The sequence below is a fragment of the Taeniopygia guttata genome, chromosome 4A (genome assembly GCF_048771995.1).
Source record: "Taeniopygia guttata chromosome 4A, bTaeGut7.mat, whole genome shotgun sequence".
NCBI lineage: Eukaryota > Metazoa > Chordata > Aves > Passeriformes > Estrildidae > Taeniopygia > Taeniopygia guttata.
Genome location: NC_133029.1, coordinates 6,617,470 through 6,639,226, shown reverse-complemented (window position 1 = coordinate 6,639,226; position 21,757 = coordinate 6,617,470). Strand labels below are relative to the sequence as shown.

The following is a 21,757-nucleotide window of genomic DNA, read 5'->3' as shown; positions in this document are numbered from 1 at the left end:
GAAAGCCACCTGCAGGATCTGACTACAGCACTAAACTATGTGGATTTTGCTATTTATTTTTATTGTGGAGTTATTATATTATGTCCTTACCACTAAGGGCAGCAAACAGCTTCCAATGCCATGTACAAAGATACTGTTAAGGAAAAAGTCAACAATATCCAAAATGTAGCTGAGAGCTCAAAACCATCTGCTCCATGTTCTCAAATTTTCCAGTGCCAGGCACATCATCCTGCTGTCTGACCAGGATTTACTGTAGCCAAACTGAACTTTAATGGGAATATATGTCCAAAAGAAAGTGGAGACTGTCAGGGTGACCCTCAAAGGGCTGAGGAGGGCAATGAGGCAAAGGCAAAGTTGTGCTGTGGAACAGAACTATGGAAATGAGGAAATCACGAGTTGTTGAGTTAGATAATAAACAGCACCATGGCAAGAGGGGTTAAGAAAGAAGAGAACATGTTAAACAGAGCCTTGGGAGGGACAAGGATGGATGTTCACAGTGGAGCAACAGAGACTGAAAGTACGAGATACGCGAGTACAGTGATACAGAGGGACTGGTGGGCATGAAGTGAGTGATGATGTTGGGGGTATTTAATAGTGTCAGGAAAATACCACTGTGGGTGAAATAAACACAGCCACAGTCACAAAATGCCATCAACCTTAGATAAATTAGTAAACATGGAGCCCATGAAAAAATGTTTTAGCCTTCTATATCTACCCTCTTTCTCTGGCTATTTCAGTTCCTAAATACTGCCTGAAACTCTCACTATAAACAGATGAAGAGATGGAGCACCTCTCTTATGAGGAAAGGCTGAGACAATTGGGATTGTTCAAACTGGAGAAGAGAAGTTTTGGAGTGACCTAATTGTGGCCTTTTGGTACCTGAAGGAAATTTAACAAGAAAGATGGAGAGAGATTATTTACAAAGGCCTGGATTGACAGGACAAGGGGAATGCTTCAAATGAGAGGTGAGAGGGTTTAGATTGGATATTAGGAGGAAGTTCTCCCCTGTGAGGGTGGTGAGGAGCAGGCACAGGGTGCCCAGAGAAGCTGTGCCCATCCCTGGGAGTGTCCAAGGATGGGTTGGAAGGGGCTTGGAGCAACCTGGAATAGTGGAAGATGCCCCTTTCCATGGCAGGGGGATGGATCAAAACGGATTTTAAGGTCCCTTCCAACCCAAACCCTTCCATGATTGTAAGGTTAATGCCCTGTTAAGGCAAATCCGATTCCCCAGTTCTTCCCAAGAGTCAGGAGCCTCAGCACAGTCCACCAGCCAGTGTGGCACTGGCCTTCCCACCTATTTCACCACAACCTCCTCTAGCTATAAACTAGGGCCACATATTATAGCATACTGAAAGCGTTTGGATGTATTCTTCATTCCTGGAGCTGCCTGGGCCTGCACAGAACCATCCGCTGGTACTTCTGCGAGGACAAGCGCTCGGCACGAACTCAGAGGCGGTATTTTCGCCGTGTGGCGATCCGCTCCAGGGGCGCGCTCCGGACCCCTCACGGCGGCCGGAGCCGGGCCCGAGCGGCCGCGGCGCTGCGCCTGCGCCCTGCGGCCGGGCCCGCCTGCGCTGGGGCCGGGCGGGGAGAGCGGCCCGGGCCCGCGGGATCGGCGCGAACAGCGGGAACAGCGGGAACAGCGGGCACCGGCCGCCCCCGGAGCCCCGGGATGCGGCTTGGCTGCTGCGGCAGCCCCCCCGCCCGCGGGCTCGGCAGGGCCGGGGCGGCAGCGGCGGCCTGAGGCCGCGGATGGGCGGAGCGGGAGGAGCCGGAGCCGCCGCGATGGCTCAGGAGAAGATGGAGCTGGACCTGGAGCTGCCGCCGGGGAGCGCCGCGGCCCCGGGCGACGGCGGCGGCCTGAGGCGGTCGAACAGCGCCCCGCTCATCCACGGGCTCAGGTGAGGGGCCCGGGGGGCTCCCGGCCTGGCCCGGCCGAGCGGGGGTCCGGGGATGCTCCGGGGGGATGCGCTCTTCCACTCCGGGGAAAAGTGGGCTCCTGAGCGCTGTCCCAGGCTGGGAGGGATTTAGGGAACGTACCAACGTATGGAGGGGTGTGAGGGAGCCCGGGAAGACGGGCTCTGGTTTTACTGAAGCGCTTTGTTTTCACCACGGTCTGCTGTGTGTTGCAGAGAAACACCGTCCGCAACGTCAGAGTTGTGGCTGTTCTTGTACATCGATTAACAGTCGCGATGATTTCTGTAATGGATCAAGTCAGAACAAAATAAATCACTGCTCTGTGTATGGTTACAACAGTAAATGCTTTCGGAGCAATCAGGCAAATTTGGTCAGGAAGGTCATTTAACAGGACCTTGACGTAAGTTTTACATTTAGTGTAAAACAGTGTGTCAGGTGGGCAGGAATTTTGCTGGTTGTACTAATTTCTGTAGTATGCATTCCTGGGAGAAATACAGTGTGCTGTGTAGACAGTTGTGCTTGGATGTGCCACCAGCCTGTGGCAGGTCTGTTTTCAGGAGGGTTGGGTGTTTGCCAGGTCTGGCTCTTTTCAGCCGACAGGACAGAAAGTGGCAGGCAAGGGCAGGTAAAAGCTTTCAGACAGGTAGGGTTTCTTGTACAGTTTTGTTTGGGTAAGTTTATAACCCAAAGGGCTGTTTCTTGTCTCCTCTGGGCTGTTGAGAAGTTGGGAGATGCCTCATCTGCTACATGGTGTGGCTTCCATCCAACTGTAAGGTGGTCCATGTGCTGCTGCTGTTAGTGGTGTGTCTGCATTCTGGGAGAGCATATTGACAATAAGTTTCATAAACTGTAGTATAATAAATGATAAGTACTTCCTGGTGGATTGATTTTTTTTCATTTCTGTTTCTGTAAGGAACTGGATATGAAGACATTAACAAATCTCACATACCTCTTTTACCAAAATGGTTAACAGTGCCTGACAGTTCAGACAAAATACTACTTCTTGCCTTAATGTTAAGTGAATATAATTTTGATTCTTCTACATAATCACAATGAAACCACCCCCATTTCACATTTTGATGCAGTATGGAAGAGCTGTATATGGCAGCTCTCCCCTGGGAGGTTTCTGAGCAGGTAAACTAATTGTGTAACTGAGACAAGATGTTTTTATAATCTCAACCTTTTGTAAATTGGAAATTGTAAGACCCTTGACTCTTAAAAAAAAAACCCTGAACAAATTATTTAGTTGTGGTGGTTTTGCAAAACCACCACATTAGTTCAGGGTTTGGGCGGTTAGAAGGGTAAGCTTGAGCTCTTGCCTTGATTGACACTGTGCATACACTATGGGTTAGGTGTTCATACAAATAAAACTGAAATGCCACTGAACTAATCTGAGGTGGTTGCAGTGGTTTGCCTGTTAGTTTGGAATTTTCCACCAGAATACTGTTTTTGTAAGATTGCAGCTCTTGGCAAGAAACTTCAGTTTTTCCCAGAATGGCTTTGTTGGGTAAACTGAAACAAAAGCTCTTGCTCTTACACAGCTTGCTTTTTCTCCTCTGCCTCCTGTTTTGACTTCTTCATTTTTTAGTTAGGAACTTGGAAAATAAGTTGCCATAGATCCAGAGAACAGTTATAATTGGAATATTTTAGATGACAAAAGTTACATTTCACATAACTTTTTACTCTTGTTTTTGTGCCAAATAAAATTGATTTTTCATGGAAACTGTAGTTTTCTGTGAAAAGTGAATCTGAGATTTGACCAGTTCTGGTGTTTTTGCAAAGGAGATTAAAGATCTGATTATTTGTAGGTCTTTTTTCTCTTCCTCTCTGCTAGTTAGCACTGACTATTGGACTCAGGCTGTGGTGATGTGGGACAGGATTGTTCCAACCTGTTTTCTTGACTCAGACCCTGGATTTCAGGATGTGCTGTTTGTCTTGTGTTTGCATGCCAACCAGTACATTCACACTGAAAAGAATTGTGGCTGGTGGCCTCAGCCAAAACTCATCTCTAAACATCATGTCATGGATCCCTTCAATTTTTCCTCTTCCACCTCTGTCAAATGGCAGCTGTTTGATCTCTCGTGGGTGTGAGCTGAGTGAAACTTCTTGGAAAATTGTAAATGATGTCTGGTCCTATGTACTTGACATTTCGGAGAAGGAGAGTCTATGCATTTTTCTTGGCAGAAAGTACAGTGCTTATGCTAATTGCTCTTGGCTTTTATTTCACAGTATAAGTTTCATTTGTTTTTTATTTACAGCTACACGATAGCTGTCTAAAACTTATATGTCTAATTGGTGTGTTTTAAACTAGAGAATTCTGACAATGGTGTGACGTGAAAGTGCATCAGGGTTATCATTCCTTACAGAAAAGTAGTGCTGTTGGTCAGGTTAGTTTTAAATAAATTGTATTTGTGAGGGGCTTTTGTTCATCCCAAGGTAGCAGCTGAAACAAGAAAATACAATGTGAATTCTTGTAATTGGAATGTTATTACAGTCTTACATTTGGATTTGTTCACCTTTACAATTCCTCATTGATTTTTGGGCATGGGGATTGTAGGGTGGCTCAACATTTTTTTTCTAGTGACCATAAAATTTAGTTTATTTCTGCAGTCGCATTCATTGAGTGCTGATCATTGGCTGTTGATAACATTGATGATGACATGACCAGTAAAACTTGCTTTAGGAAACAATAGAACTAAAATTGCCTTGAGAAAGAAGTTCATTTTGTGTCAGATAAATAATCCTATACCATTTCAATGGATACACTACTGCGGACCTTAAAAACAAGGTTTACTGTAAGTTTCATTTAACTTTTGCTGGAAAAATGTTCAGAAGATATTAAATGTTTGTAGTGATAAGATTTATCAAGATGCTGTATTTTGAAATTCTGTTTTAGCTGTGGGATCGAAGCTTGTTTCAGTTACTGCTTACAAGCCATTTATACATTTGTTCTGTTGAATGACATTTGAAGCAATATACAAGCAGCAGCCATTCCAAACATAATAAATCCCCACAGTCTAAGCAATTCTTCAATTATTCTTAAGACACAAAATGATTAATTGAAATCATTAATTGAAGTAGCTGGGAATTGGAGGATGAACGAGTTGATTTGCACTCTGCCAACAAGCTAAAAGAGTTCTTGCCTACCTGTCTCTGGAGTGCTTTGTCTCGACAGGAGAGCTGTCACAGCATTTGGAGCTGAGCTGATGTGGAGAGGTGCTTTTTGCTGGGAAGGAAATGGCTTTTGCATTTGACGAGTGTTTCTTTCCGCAGCGATAACTCCCAGGTGTTCCAGGCCAGTGTCCTGCGCACCCGCAGGAACAGCACCACGGTCATGAATCGGCACAGCCTGGTAAGGAAACTCCTACACCAACCCCACAGGTGCCAGGCAGAAGTGTGCAAACAGGAATAAACAAAATTAGATTGCAGTCTGTGAAACTATCACCACATTGCTTTCAGAAAGAAGGCTCTAAACTGTGACATTAATATGCTGTAGCTATAATGAAATGTTACTTATAGATCATCTGGCTTGGAGAATGCCTGTATTTCACTGTGATCATTACTTTGCTTGTAAAATAGATGTTCCAAGGTAGAGTAAGAAAGGTAGTTTGCTAAGAAAACTAATTATACAACTGTACTGTTAACAGTAATCAATATCTTAAGTGATTTCTGATGCTTAAGGGAAAAAGGTCAGACAAATACTTCAGCAAGGTTGCACCTGTAACAAAACCAGAATAGTTATATAAAGAAAAGATAGGTGGAAAAGCCTCTCTCCTGCTGGGATGAAAAAACTGAAAGAAAGTGTCATGGTCAAGATTTCTTAATCAAATCTCTTTCTTCATATTTTTAGGGCAGCAGCTTAGTGTAAATCTGTTTGAGCTTGTGGTCAGGCAAGAGGAGGAAAAAAACCAAAGGTGAAAGCTCAGTTTATTATGTTTACTCCTGAAGATCCTGAGTTGTTGGGCTAAAAATATGCTAACTCAGGATGCCTTGCCCAGAACTTGCTGGGAAGCCGGAGCTAATTCAGTGATGGGCTGCTCTTCTGCCTGCCCCCCAAAATGTTGCAGTCTCCTGGACTGTTTCTATCTTCATGGGATGATGTTCCTAACCCTTCCCCTCACATAATGTTGTTAAAAAGTGTCCTTCTTCTTCACTCCCAGTTGACCGCATGCTGACAAAATACATGAAATTTTACTTACACTGAAAATCAAGTTCCCCACTGACTGCTAGATCAGTGCCTTGTCTGCTTTGAAATGCTCCTTTGAGTTATGATCTGGGTTATGGTTCTGTTGAGTATGGCAGGGAGGATGGAACTGGAAAGGATCTTAGAGATTCTCATCCTTCTGTGGGTTTAAGACAGGATCATCCACAGATAAATGATTTTGTGATAGAATTAAACTTTCAACATCAAGTACCCTAAGCAACCTTCCCTGGTATTCTTTCTGTAGCAAAGACGTACGTTTAGTTTTATGATGTTAGAGACATTCTAAGGAGCTAGATCACATCTACTTTGGTAAATTGTGTGGTGCTCCCATCAGGGGAACAACAGGAGTTGCTAAAATCTCTGGTAACTGGAGGTCATCCCCATCAACTCCATCTTCAGTGTGTCCCAGTTGCTCAGCTGAATTCCACAATCTGTTTTTGCAGTAGCTTCTCCAATCCCAGAGTTTAGCTGGTTTATAATGATGACTGCAAGGGCAGTGGTGCCAGTTGGGCTGGGGCTTGATCTGCAGTTTTCTGACACTACATGTAATTGCCAAGGAAGGGTTAAACAGGCTCTGCAGTATCTGCAGTTTATTTTCTTCCAGGAGATACCAATGAGTAAATGTTTTGGTGTTTTTTTGATTTGTTTTGCACTTTTGTTTTGTTGCTTAAGGAGAGCAGTTGAATCTGTGGTTAGATGTTTAGGTGCTATTTCAGCAGAAACAGTTAAAGAAGTTAAATTTTTTCTAATTTTTTTTTTTTAAGCCGGGTAGTTTCCCTGCTGGGTTCAAGTGGCTGTGCTGCAGGAGGCAGAGGGCACTGCAGGGCAGGGCAGAGGCGCTGGGGCAGTGCCTGCTCACCTGGGCAGTGTCTCCTGCCAGCCTGGCACTGCTAAAACCTCACCTGCACTGGAGCACAGTATCTGACACATTGGAGTAAGGGGGAAGGTCAGAGTATAATGGTTTGTAATGTTTTCATTAAGCTTTTTGCTCTCTTAAAACAATGGGGATTTGAGTAGCATAATTTTAATTTCAGTTTAGCAAGTATCCTTTGAAAGTGACAGAGGTTTCTTTTCACAAGAATTAAATCAAAGGATGTAAATAGAGCAAAAGTGAGTTTTTCACATTGCAAAGCAAAGATGAAGACTTGTTGGAAACAAGATGTAGGATCCTCAGAACTGTGTTAGTGCATCAGACCCTGCAGAGGAACACTTAATTGTCTTTTTATATTTTTTGTTTTATACTGCAAGCCACTGTTTTTTTACATATTCTATTAATGTCAGACCTTAAAGTATGTGGACCACAGTCATAAAATTAGAATATAATGAGTGGAACAAATGCATTTCTACTGTGGAATGACAGAATGAATAGGCAGGAATGCACTATTGTCCAAATCCTTTTCTATGTGTGAGAATCAAGGTCAACTCAAGGTCTGCATTGGCTGGTGCAGCTTGGAGGAATTTTTATTAGGTGCACAGGATTTTTGGGAACCCAGTATAATAGTGAAGCTGACCTAAACTGGACCTTGAAGGTAGCAAATCAAGATATTATAGCTGTTAGACTTTAGTATTGTATATTACAATGACTAAATTCTGGCAGAAATATTAGTCATCTTCTGTGTGAGCCTGGTAGGCTGAATTCTTTTGTGAGAAGCAGGGTGTGATGTCTTCATGTTTGTTTTTTTAGAAGGAGGGTTCTGGATGTATGAAGCATTAATAGTCTGTGTTAACTCACCCTGTCAGGCAGAAAAATCCTTGTATTCTCTGTGGCACTGATTAGAAGATGGTGCAGTAAGAGTTAACTGAATGTTTGTTAGTTCTCCAGCTTCAGCATGATGAAGACCTCTAGTAATGTTTTGTGAAGCAGATGAAGCCTTATACTGAATGAGGTATAAAAACACCTATAATAATGCAAATCTTACTCGCTGAAGACATCCATTCTGAAAAGACACCTTATTATTTGGAAGGATTGTCATCTTTCGGAGAAGTTAAACCTCTGTTCAAGGCTTTGATTTAGAATTTTTGTTCCCTGAATGGTTGTGATACAAATAAACTGCGGGTTCACAATGTGAGGGATGGAAAATTTATGAAAGAAAATTATATTTTGAGAAATAATCACTTTAAATTACTCGGTTTTGGTTGTGCAGTTTTAGATCATAGCATTCCAGTGAGATCTTGATGCAAAACTGTCAACATTAACAGAAGACCATTTTTAGTGACGTCTTCTCTGATTTCACCCAAATTGGTGAAGCTCTTGAGAAACCATAAAGAAAGTGTTTAACTCTTTGTTAGCCTTCTAATAGCTGATTTTTTTCACCTGTCAAAATACTCACTTATAAACAGACAACAATCCAGGAACCTTTTTGTACAATTCATTGTTTTGGCTTTGTATTTTAACGGATCTATTGTGGCTCTTTCTGGACCACTTAAATGAAAATAAATATTCTGAGTCACATAAAGGAAAATACATATGCCAACATATATACTAGGGGTGACAGTGTGCTAGTGAAAAGCAGCTCCTTTCTGTGGGGAAAGCTGTCAGTTCTAGTTGCCTGGAAATGGAATGGAAGCCAGGCTGATACCAATTAGCATTTGTGAGCTTACAAAGCAGTATAATGTGGAAATACATATTAACATGCAAGAATGCATGTTAACATGCAAGAATGCAACATTCTTGCAAGTAAGTAATGTAGGTTATATATATACAGTGAGAGTGTTATAAGTGATATGGGGTTTTTTTTTTAATTAGGTTCTTTTTAGTTTGGGGCAGCACTAGTTTACTAACACTTCTGTGTTAGTAAACTTTCCCTCCCTTCTGCTGTACTTTCAATTGTATGTGTCTTTGTGTTGCAGTTTGTGCCATCATCTCCTATCCGTATTCCTAGCAGCCGTCTTCATCAAATAAAACAAGTAAGCACAGATTCTTCTAAAAGAGTTTTTTATAGGTGTCTGGTTTTTTTGCAGTCGATGTTTAATGTCCTTCAACTGGCTGTAGATTTTATTTTCAAACTGCCTGTCCAGTTCCACGTTTCATGAAGCAAAATGCAAATTACTGCAAGGAGAAGATTTGAGCAGAGAGAGGATTCTTAAAATGGACATTTTAGAAAGGAAACCTTTAATATAAACCCTTAGGGTAAAGTTTCACCAAGTTTTTGGCAGCAGTGCCAGTATAAATATTCGGGGCCAATAACAAAGTGTTCCTTAACTTGTGTTGGCACAAGACTCTTGTGCAGCCAGAAAATGAGCAGGATAAGGAACCACTCTGGCTGAAAAATAGTCTGTACTCTTCTGGCTGGGCTATTTTTCATCTGTATAATTTTCTTATCCAGATCCCTGTACTTGTGCTGTCACAGCAGGAACGGAGGGGGAAGGGCAGCAGAGCAAACACTCGGGAAGGGGGTGGTGTGGGGAATATCTGAGCAGGCTCAAATAGCTCTGCTCCCAGCCAGCATACCGCAGGCTGAAGACTCCAGCTTTAAAATCAACAAGCTCCAACTCTTGTGTCTCCTTCATTTTATATCTCCACTTTCTGACAGTAGAATGGTTATAAAATTGGCTTGAAGATGCTTAAATTTTTAAAAATTTTTCTTTTTTAGCTGGCTAGTTTTCAATGGATAGGCTTGATTTTTACAGGGTCAAAAGTTAAGAAAACAATTTAATGCTTCAGGCAGCATTTTAAAGGCATGGTGCCTGAGTGGTGGAAGGCACTTCTGCTTCCTACCTCGGTTATTTAAGGTAGTTGCACAGTAATCCTGAAGAAAATAACTGCTTGCTTTCATTATGTAAATAATTTACTGGCTTGAGTCTACTCTGAAGCACTCAGGTCTGATGTACAGCTCTTTTTCAAATATAAAAACTCTTACGATTAATATGTAAATATCATAGAATCATAAATTAGTTTGGGTTGTAAGAGACCTTTAAAGGTCATCTGGTCCAACCCTCCTGCAGTGAGCAGGGAGATACAATGAGAAATATGCTGAGAGCAAAGGAATGAACTGTTGTGGCTCTGCTCTATTACCTGAAGTAAAATTTGATAATTCAATCTTCTGGAAAATGCTTCTGCATTCATGTTTGTGTCATCCATTTATTAAAGCAAGCAGTGTAATTTCCTAATTTGTGTTTGAGCATTAGATTGATTCGCTAGCTGGAATGAATTCCATGTCCTGTATACTCACTGAGAACCTGTGTGATTCACTTCTGATCTCTTTCAAACCTGAACAAATTATCACACAGGTGAAAAAGTTAGACACTTCCTACTTATGATAAGGATTGTGAGGATGTTTACTTGAACTTTTACTCTTGAATTAGGGAACCTACTCATTCACTGAACAAACTGGGTAGCATTGAGTTCATTTTAAGGAATGGTGTCTGCCTAAGAGGAGATTGAGTCATGTTTGTACTTGGTATTAATGTTTAGTTTAAATTTTATATATTTGATCCACTTTAATAATATTTTATGGAGTTTTTTTAGAAAAAAAACTCCTTAACTCCTGGATTCATTGCAAATGTGTATTGCACATGAGATGCTGACAAGTGTCTAGTTAGTCATTAATCCATAGAGTAAGGTAAGAATCTATCCATGTTTTTGAGGTTTATCTGTACTAGCATCCCCTTTGTAAAATGAAACTACTCAAGACTACATAAAGATGCTCTGGCATGTGCAGAATTTCTGGTTCATACTATCATTACTCAGTTTTGTAGCTACTTCTTGGTTAGTAATGAAAATAAAGCTGCTTGGGAAACAACCAGCTCACATAAGCACTTTTTACGTTATGGTCTCTCTTGCTACATCTCTTTCTCATCCTCTCCTCACTCCTTTCCATGGATGAGAACTTGAGGTTGTTGTTGCTTAATCAAGTTGAATTAAATTTTCCACATGCCAAAGTGAAGTGAAACCACAGCTTTTCTGATTTGCTGGAACAAAGTGGAGTTTTTTTGACCTTATTTCTTCATGTGCTAATGTTTTAGGAAGAAGGAATGAATTTGCTGAACAGGGAAACCGTTCATGAAAGGTGAGCACTAAGGCAAAGCAGAACAAACACTGCAGTTGTCTGTGGGCCTGGGACAATACATTTCTTTTCTTCTTTATAGAGAAGTGCAAGTAGCAATGCAGATGAGCCACTCATGGGAGGAGAGCTTGAGCCTGGTAATGCATTCATGCTTTAATTTGTGTTTCTATCATCAGTATCAGGACACTAGAGACTCTCTCATGTCAACATTTCCTTTGATAATTTGACCTACACTTAAGTTGTTAGTATAGTACTGCTTTTGATCAGCAATTTATCACACTAACAAGGCATAGAATTATCAACTGTTCAAGGTACATGTGGGTTCCTTGGGCTGCTGTGTCAGAAGGAAATTGCATGGATGTCTGCCTATTCAAATTTTCTTCCATGTTCTGATACTCTCCATGTAATGTTTAAGGCTTTTTTATTTTTGTTAAGATAAACTCATAAATGGTTGACTAATAATTGTTGATATGATGGAGGATAACTTTGGGATTTCACACCAATCAGTCCTTTTCTTGTTAAGGTACCTGCTTGTAAGATAATTATGTGTACTGTTTACAGAGTGACAATGATTTTGAAAAATCACTATCACCAAAGCAAGTAGACTTTGTTCCAGTTTCTCCAGCTCCTTCACCTACACGAGGAATAGGGAAGGTGAGCAAAATGTGGTAATAATGGTTTTATCTTAAGCAGAGCTAAATAAATTCAACCAAATTAGTAGCAAAAGATGAAGCCACCTGCTCCTTTCTACCTCAGCTGCATACAAGAAACTAGAGAGTAAATAAAACCCCCTAAAACCCCAAACCAGAAAATAACAGATGCTCATGTTGTGGATGTGAATTTCTGTGGACTGTTCAGCTGTTACGCTGTGGTTAATAAAAACCAAGTCTGTTTAACCAGAGTACAGTGAAATAAATCTGCATGAAAATGGAATCTGTCCAATTTTAATTTTTTTTTCTTAGTAGCAAGAAGTGATGTCTCAGTATAGCCAATGACTGGTTGCTGAATTTGATAGTGGGTTGTTTATTTCTCTGCAGTTAAGCATCAATTGTTACCACGTGGGAGTGATACAGTGTTTATAATAACACAAACTCTTTTCCTCTCAGCAATGTTTCTCACCATCTCTGCAAAGTCTGGTGAGCAGCAGTGGGCTGCCTCCAAGTCCCAGCCCAAGTCCCACAAGGAGATTTTCAAGGTAAGTCACTAGATCGTATCAATGATAGAAAATTAACGTGGCTTGTTCATAGTAGGCATTTGAGATACCAGAATTTGTTGCATCCATAATTTATTTCTGAGCACAAACATAATTTCATATACTCATGTAGACTTTAGATTTTATAGTGTTGTAAAACATTTGTCAAAATCCTCATGTCATAGCATTGGGAAATGAGCTGCGTTGTGGCATCTGTCTTCCCAGTGTAGTCTCTGTATTGCTCTCATTCACATCTTTAGTAATTGAATTCTGAGGGAAAGAAAACACAAACAGATTTAGGGTTTGTTACTCCTTTGAGTGATGTGGGCATACAATTAAATTTTACTAGGCCTTCACAGTTCAGCCTGTCAACTGAGATGTAGTCGGTGCCTGGATGAGAGCTTTTAGACTGCTCCACTTGTGAAATAATGTAATTAAACATTTCCTGCTCAGTTCTGTGCTTCCTGGCCTATCTTCAGAGGGAAAAAAAAAGGACTTGTTTTGGATAAGCTGTTTTAATGCCTATTTTCTTAGTGGTTTCCCTCCAATAGTTTGTTTTCTGAATATATTTTGATTCTTTTTTCAAACTTTCTCTTTTAATGGTGATCTCAGTGCAGCATTTGTCTTCTTTTAGCAGGAGAAGCCAGAGCCCAATTAACTGCATTCGACCAAGTGTTCTTGGATCAATCAAAAGAAAAGGTACAGTATTTGGGTTTGACAAATACAATAGGCCACCTTTTGTGTTATATAATAATTCATATAGCTTTCTTCATAATTCTGTCCAGTTGGCTGATATTTCAAAAAGTAACTAGAAATAGAAGTAATTACACATAATGAAAGAGATAAATCATTAAATTAGATTTTACTATACCATAAAGCTTTTAATTCCATAAAGCTAATAATTGTTTTGTTCTAATTCCTCCCCATTGCTGTGGTCATACAGATGTGATAAAAAATCTGATGTAACCTGCCTAACAAAACAATAAATACAACTATTGGTATATTTAACTTAAACAGAAAACTTTGAAAGTCCCGGTTAACTGAAGAACATAGGTACTGTACACTTAAAATAACTCTTCAAAACCCAAAGCTGATGTACAGGCCTGGCAGCCACCTTACAGCTTTATTAGGAAATGTTTCTCTGTCTTTCTGCATTTTTCTTCAAGTTTAACATCTGGAAATTTTATTGCACCTATTTTTATATCTTCAAGCTTCACCTTTGTTACAGAACATCTCTGGCTCTGAGACAACTTTTAAAACACTTTCATCTGAGTTCTTTCTTAGCCTTTCCTCTCCTCTTCCAGAGTGCTTGGAAATCAAAGTAAATAGAAAAGTTTGTGATAATTCTGGAGCTTGTTCCTTTTCCTTATTTTCAGCTTCTCTGCTCTGGTGGAGCTGGTCAGTGAACTGATAGCTGGATAAAATGAAACAAAAGGATTATTCTTCACTGCTGAAGAATAAATATCTGATATCTAAGACTTAGTTAATCATTCACTAAACAGTACTGAAGCTTGGACAAAATGGCTCCAGAAAACAGATAGTCTTTAAAATTTCAGCATCTAAATTCTGTGTTCTACATATGAAATATTGTAAGTTTGAACCTCTATACTTTTTGCTCTGTAGAAGTAAATTGAAAGTAGACTTTAGTTTAAATGAGTCGTAAATTTTACCGCTTGGAATCTCTTCCCAAAGGTGTGACAGAGATGGAAGATCACCCAAAAAGATTATTCCAAGGATCCACCACCATGCTAACCCCTGAGGCTGCACATCAGGCGGACCTTGGGGCATGGTAAATCTGTGCTGTTTACTGTCCCTTCAGCAGAAGCATTACAAATCTCTTTTTTTTCTAGCAGTGATAATGCTTGAAGTTTTTTGTGCTTGTTTTTGTCTTGTTTTAATAGAGATACCTCATAATGTTACAGCACTAAAATTATCACAGTAAACAGGCAGCAATGTTCCCTACAATTCTGCAGTTTCTAGGCCTGGCTGATAACATGGAATGTTGAGCATGTTTAGGAAAAGACACCTCATAGATGGCTTTTGGAGTCTGATTCAAATTGCAATCAAATGTGAATGCTGATGCTTTTTGGGTGAATTGAGTTTTTCTTCTTTTCCCTTGTTTTTAGTCACAGAGGAACATGAGTCTGTCTTGCCCTCCCTGGAGGGTCAGAGGAGCTGGGAAGAGATAAGAAGTACTTTGTTAAAAATTGTAGTGACTGCTAATAGCAAGGGATTTTGATCTAGTGTTTTAGTCAAAAGGTTAATCATACGTAGGGTGTGCCCACACAACTGTCAAGGGTTGTTCACAGTATTTCTGTCTTTTTGCCTCTCAGCTGATGTAGAAGTCATGCAGAAGCCTTGAGTAGCAATAGCAAAATAGATGTTTTAAAGGTAGTTTAAAGACATATATTTTTTGCACACCCTGTTTACAGTGGGGATAGCAGTGTGGGTTCAATTGCTGCCTCTTGGTGTAGGAGATGGGAATTTTTTTAAAAATCACTTTGCTGCTATCACTGATGACAGATAGCTGTAGTTATGTATTTGCGTCCCATGAAATAATGTAGTACAATGGAAGATGGACAATTTATCATTGGCTCTCTTGGCAAAAAGTCCTCTGGCTGTTGTGCTGGCCCAGGGTTTTGAGAATGGAGTAAAACTGGAGTGGATTGTTCAGTCTGGAACTTCTGATCTGTGCCCCATTTTTGGGTGAGCAAAGGAGAAAATGGGCAGTGTCCTGTGTTGGTCTGGAAGTGACTGTGTGTGTGGCTGCAGGGGTAGTTCAGATCACAGGGCTTGCTTCTCCTTCAGAGCTGCACATGTGTGTTTAGAATGACGTTGGGATGATTTGGGCTGGTTTTGGGCACTTACCTGAGCCAGCGCCTCGTTTCTCAGCCCTGGTGTCGCTCTGTTTTCAGTCTGTCCTCGCATGCCCTGGATGACAACAGGAGCAGTGCAGGCTCCTCCTGTGACTCCCCAGCTGAAGCTGGCACCAGCACAGACTCTCCAGTGTCGCTCTCTGACTCCAGATCCCCGTTCTTGCCAGTGGATCTCATGGCCAAGTTACCGATGAACTGAGGAGCAGGAATCTGCTGCTGGACACTGGGAAACAGGCGGATATCGCCCCGACTTTCTGTTGTGTGTATCCCATTCTGTTCCTCATAGGAACTTCCAGCAGTGCCATTGCTTCTAGAAAACTTCCAGAATAGTTCCTTGAGGAGGAATTCGCCTTTCTAGTGATTTGTATGACATTTACTACAATACAGAAGCATTTGGGCTGCAGGCACGTTGGGTGCTCACGTCAGTCAGCTGCTGGTTTGCAGTGGATGTGATCTCCTTGGCATGAATTACAGACACTGTACATGTGTCCTGCTTGTGGAAGACTTGCCTTTCCAGCAGCCTGTGTCCTCCCTGCCTGTGGAGCAGCAGATAACTCACATTCGTCCTCAGCCTAAAACCAATGAAGCAGCTGACTAATTGTTTCTATTCCCAGAGTGTTAGATATTTATATTTTTTTCTTCTTCTATGAAAGGGAGAGTATTGCAGGGGGCAAATTTATTACTATTAATATTATTGTGTTCTATTATGATTGGCTCTTAATCAAGTCTGTGTTCCAGTGGATGTCAGAAAATAACAAATCGCTGAATTGTCAAATTTATATGTTGAATTTTATTCATGATCATGACTGCTGTTGTGACTAAATCTAAATTAGGTGTGGAACATTCTTCTGGGGTTTTGTATCTGGCGTTTGTTTCTTTTTCTTCCCCGTTTAGATGATGTATAGGAGTGGTAGATGCTCTGTTAAAGGTCTTTTTAATAGGGAAAAATAGTGACAATATTTGGAACAATGCATTAAATCCTGAGATTTTAGTATTTAGTACTTCAGAAATGCATTATTTTAAGTCAGTATTTGTCCTCATATATGACAGATACGATGAGGAATCTTGAATGCCTTTTTGCAGCCTGAGGCTATCAAACATATTTAATCTGTATTTAATTTCCTGATGTTGCTTCCTCAAACAATGACATCAAGTCATTTCTGCTGTTGAAAATTTCAGATGCTGATTGGAAGCCTGGAATCTGGTAATCTAAGATGCTTGAAAAGTCAGTGTGTTGAGATATCCTGATCTCAACTCTGAAATTCCCCAGCCAGGAGGAAGAATTTGCAGACCCCCCTATGGACAGCTGTCTGGGATTTTGCAGTGACACCCTCATTTGGGGTTGTGCAGCTGAACTCCCCCAGCTGAGTCCCTCTTTGTACATGTTTGTGCATCTGTGCTATGTGGTTTCAAACCTTCTCTCCAGAGAGGTTAAGAAGGAAGCAAAATGTTTTATTTTTAAGTGCTAAATCGTTGTAGTGTGTCATAAAGTGAGAAAAGTATGGAAACTTCCTTAAGTAGGAGAAAAGCCTACCCTGAACTCTGCTGTGAAAGATTCAAATGGATGAAGCTTTGACTGACAGCAGCCATCAGAATGAGAAAGGGATGACTTGGAGTGCAAAGACCTGGCGACCTGAGGGCCAGTGACCCATTTCTGTGTGTCCTTATTGTAGAGAGAAAATAGAATGTATTTAATAGTCTGACTCTGTTCTAGTTAACATACCACATGGTTTACTTCTGGTATCATTCCTCTTAAATTATTGTAATAATCACCCTGCTGGTTGCAGTCCCTCCCCGAGTCCAGCTGCCCTTTGTCCCCGAGCAGAGGCACACGGGAGCGCTGGGCTCTGTTTGCTCTCTCTGCTGAGGCAAAGTTTGGCTTTGCAGTTTCAGGTTTGTGCCAAAGAGTTGCTGTGCCACCACTCTTCTGTGGTGACAGCAAGACTCTTTTTTTTTTTTAAATCTTGCTTATTTCTTAAGAAGGAACCTCCTGGTGTCTCTTCCACTCTTTGTTAGAAGACACATCAGTATAGGGGGGTTTAATAGCTGAGTGTGGGTCAACTTGTCTCTTTTCTGTTGAATATTTATGCTATTTTTCAAATAAGTGCCAATAAATGGAAAAATAAATGTGTTTTGCTGTTTCTGCACTTTTTTAGATAACCATATTCTTGTTTCCTTCTGGGATTAAATGCTTTCTTTTAAAATCAGAATATCTCTTGTAATTTACTTCCACCCAGTCTAGTTAACAGGCACGCAGGTATTAAAATCTGCAGCAGACTTACCTTGTTTTCCTTGTGCAATGCTGTCTTGCAGGTCTGTGACAACTCTAGGAATAAAGAAGAATAAACCCAAACATTTTTTAATACAAATTACATGTGTCCCTAGTTTATACCTAGAGGAAGTTGTAGTGAAATAAAGAAGACAGAAGCTTCTGCTGGCTGCTGGGAAGTACTGAAGGTCTTAAATCTTGGGAAGTAGTGGGGAGTCTTTGTGGTTTGCTTTAATAGGGCAGTTAATCACAGAATTATGGAATGGGTTGGGTTGGAAGGGACCTTAAAAACCATCTCGTTCCACCCCCTGCCATGGCAGGGACACCTTCCACCAGCCCAGGTGGCTCCAAGCCCCATCCAACCTGGCCTTGAACAGTTCCAGAGATGGGCAGTCCACAACATCTCTGGATCAATTAATGCTGTTGGAGGGAGTGAAATAGTTATTTATCTGTATCTGTTCCTTCCCTTGCTTTTGCAAAACAGAAGCTCCATTGAAATGGTGGGAAAGCAGCTCAGTTTTTTATCTCCACGTCACCAAGAAGCTGCAGTTTCACTCCCTGGAGTCCAGTGACACATATAGGGGTTTTTTCCACTAAAATGAAAAATTCTGGAATCAATTATACTCCAGAATATGTATCTGGATACAGGGAATTAGGATGTTATACAATGCACATAATCAACCCTGTACATGTCTAGGAACTCATACTTCTAATATTGCCTCTGCTTCTCTCTGGGATTCTGCCACGAATGGCACTTTCCAAAAATCACACTTGGGTTTGGCACTTGCTTGGTCTGGTCAAAAATTATCCTGCAGGATTTCCTGGCAGTTAAATCAGATCTTGGGCCACTATGTCCTCCTTGACAAATGATGTTTTGTGTTTTCCTTCCTTCCACCTTCTCCAGAGTGACACAGTTGCTGAGGGAACGTCGGTAACTGTGCCAGTGCACAGGGGGCTGTATTTTTGGAATGAACCCTTCAGTGGCTGCTGCATTTAGCAGAGAGATAGATACTTCCCTCTGGAAGAGATGTACAAATGGCAGGGAAAATGAGCCTCTGCCTCAGCTAGATTGACTTGCAGGATCTTCTGTGTGTTCCCAGAGAGGCAGGTGACCTGAAGGCTCAACTGAGCAACTGCCCAAGGTCCTCCTGAGATCAGTGTAAGAACTTAATCCTAGATTCTTACTTCTCATCCTTTTCTCAGAAAACTTGAATGTAAATGATCACCAATCCATAGAAACAAAACAAGTCTTCAAAGCCTGGTGAGACTGAGATATTTCCATTTATAGATGTGTGCTGTGTTTCCAGTATCAGTGCCGTTTGTGAGTCCAGCCCTGCTATTGTGCAATGATTTGCCGGTGAAGTGACTGGAGGGACCTCCAGCACTCCCTGAGCTTGAGAACAGCTTGTGCCTCCTCTAGCAGTCATCATTTCAGAAATGTTCACTTTATGCTGTTGTATTCTTGCATATGCTGGAGTCGTAAGTCATTTACTTAAAATAGAGAGTTAAACTGTGTGAGCTCTTCCTATCCTGTTTTAAGCAACCTTTCTCATCACTAACAAGGCAGATGGAGTTTAAGTTGATCCCTCTTCTCCTGGAAGCAACAAGTTAAAATATTTGTACATGCAACTGAATGTTTACAGCTACAGCACTGTAATTAAAACCTTACTGACACAGAGAGGAGTGATTGGCAAGAATCCTTTTCAATAACTGGGTGTAAAAATTGTCACCTCGGGTTAATTTTCTAGGACTGATTGTTTTACCAGTACCAGTGGAGCCTTCCCATTTCTGCATATCTGATGGGAGCATCCTTGTTTGATAAGCTTGAGAGCAGTTTCCATCCAGCCCAGGCCTTGCTCAGGAGATTCTTTTCCTCTGGCACGGAGCACTTGAGGCAGACACCCTGCATCCCAAAGACCCAGACTGCTTCCACCACTGGGGCTTTGTGGTAGAAGCACAAGAGAGGTGAAAAAAATAAGCTGAAGGAGAATAACCTTGTTTGACTTTCAGTAGCTGGCTCAGGAGCAGAAATTTCAGAAGTGGGGAGGAGTTGGGTGCATTCAAACCAAAACCAAACACAGCCTCCACACTCCTTCGTGCTGGCTCCCCTGTGTCTCTCGAGGAACTGGTGAGATATCCCCAGTGCCACAAAGATTCCTCAGACAAATCTGGCATTTATCACATTTTAAAATCTTCTGTTAGTTTGGTTTCTTGTTCTTTTATTTGCTTCTTAAGAGCATTAGAAAATGCTTGATAGTTTAAGACTTCCTTCCATGACAAATAATTATATGTAAAATGTTAGAATTTTGCTGGATGTCAACCCAGGTAGGAAGAGCTTGTCAAGAGGAAGCAGGTTTTGCTGCAGGGACTCATGTTTGCTAATGTGGTTCTCCTGGTTATTTTCTGTCCTTGTGTGGAGAAAAATCAAACCCATGATGTGCACAGCACACGTCAGTTAGAAAGAAATCAGGTCCTGTGGTACAGAAATCAGGTGCTGTGTTGGCACAGAAATCAGGTGCTGTGTTGTCTCTCAAGGCAGTTTAAATACAGCTCGCACTGAAATTGCTGCAAGAAGCTTCCTGCTAAAAATACATCAACATCCTTTCATTTAAAGTGCATTCACTTCAGCAGTCGGTTTGGATTGTGGAGATTCCTGGCACATTCCTGAGGGAAAGGCGCTAATGGGTTTGGTGATGTTGATGGAACACGGATTTTCTGCCTACTGTAGTTTTGTCTCTTGATAGTGATTTTTTGTTTGTTAAAGCAAATGTTCCTCTAATGCCTTCATGTTCATACCTCGAGCCACTGACTGTGCTTCTTTCTAGAGAAGAACACTCATTTTGTTACTGTGAATCATATTTTGCTATTGAAAATTCTATGGGTAATTTTTTTTCTTTTTTTTAAACTGGAAATATGGATTTCAGTTCCATTACAGGGTGCCTGTTACTCAGCTATACCTTACCAGCCTTTTTCCTCACACTGAGGAGACACCCACAGCTGTAATCGTGGTTGTGCTCTTGCTTAAATTATTTCTTTGCAGTCTCTGCTGTTTTGAAGACCAGTGTGGTCTCTTTGCCTGCATGTAATTCCACAATGTATCGTCAGTGTCAGCGTAGTCATACAGTTTTGCAGATTTCCTAGAGCTGATGTGCATTAGCTACAGTTCATTATCCAAAGTAAACAGCTCGTTAGCGTTCAGTGGAGAGCTTCTAAAGAAGACAAAGATACACCCAAAATGGAGTGAGTAAAGCCCTTACTCTGCTTTACTGAGATGCTGTGAGTGTCGCCTGCCTGTGTTCATTGCTCCTGCTCTCCTCTTGGGAGGATGCACTTGTTCTCCAGGCTCCTTTCACTGAGGTCGCTGTCTGGAAATGGCTCCTGCTGACCGCGTGGCGATGGTTTCCCGATCCTCACCAGCTCCTGTGGGGCAGGAACAAGTGAGTGATGGGCTGCTGGCAGCAGTGAACTTCACTTTCCTTCAATGGTTTCAGTCTTAATTTAATTTCCTCAGGCAGCGCTTTATGCCTGCAGGAAGGAGACTCAGCACTGTTAACTTTGGCTGTTTCTCCTCCAGCTCTGGTGACACATGGTGCCTTCCCTACACTGCAGCAGGCAGGTGAGTGCCCCATGTCCCAGGGACACAGGAGGGAACCCGATTTCCACGGCCACTTGGCCCCTCTATTGGCACACAGCTGCAGGAGGGTCAGCAGCAGCACTGCTCAGCCCTGCACGCTTTGTAGGCCAGCGTGTTCCCTTTTCTCTGCCCAGGGGGCTCATGCAAGGCCAGAGGGCAAAGCACCTGAGCTGCTCCAGCCCAGCAACTCAAAACCCACCCACCAGAGATGATTCAAGGTTTGGGGGCTTTTTAAGGCCTCCTGTACAAGAGCTTTTTTAACACATGATCCTTAAATTTGATGTTGCCCTGAGTGTAAGTTTGAAGTGTGAGATTCACACTCCTGACAAAGGAAAGGGGCAATGGAACTTGGCATTTATGAGGAAAGCCAGGTATCTTAAGTGTACATTGACAAATAAGGACTAAAATACAATGATTTATTGCCAAACCTATTTGGCAGCCTCCTTCCAGTTTAAGCTTATTGGTCATCAGATACTTGTACATATTAGCATAAGCTGAAATAACATATTATTGGCTTTGAGATCTCTTAATCAGCTGATTGCAGGATTTCTCTGCTTTTTTTTTGTGGAAGGCACAGTTCTGTGCACGGGCTCTGCTTGCAGCTGCTGCAAACATCCCTGTGGAGCTATTTCAAGAGGAGCAGCGACTGTTCCCATCTG

General features: G+C 41.6%; 1 protein-coding gene across 4 annotated transcripts; it reads left to right on the top strand.

Moving 5' to 3' along the window:
- The first annotated feature begins 1,543 nt into the window (after nt 1-1,543).
- LOC100219814 (P2R1A-PPP2R2A-interacting phosphatase regulator 1) lies at nt 1,544-17,326 on the top strand. Of its 4 annotated transcripts, none has more exons than XM_012573078.5 (10): nt 1,547-1,901; nt 5,191-5,269; nt 8,972-9,028; nt 11,087-11,130; nt 11,210-11,264; nt 11,689-11,781; nt 12,234-12,322; nt 12,957-13,018; nt 14,012-14,108; nt 15,235-17,326. In XM_012573078.5, the coding sequence occupies exons 1-10, from the start codon at nt 1,753-1,755 to the stop codon at nt 15,392-15,394; spliced, it is 885 nt and encodes a 294-aa protein (XP_012428532.2). In that variant the 5' UTR covers nt 1,547-1,752; the 3' UTR covers nt 15,395-17,326. The 4 variants fall into 4 exon arrangements, with proteins under 4 accessions (XP_072785172.1, XP_030128384.1, XP_012428532.2 ...); XM_002191874.7 differs by having other exon boundaries at nt 1,549-1,901; nt 12,954-13,018; XM_072929071.1 differs by lacking the exon at nt 8,972-9,028 and having other exon boundaries at nt 1,544-1,901.
- Nucleotides 17,327-21,757: the final 4,431 nt, after the last annotated feature.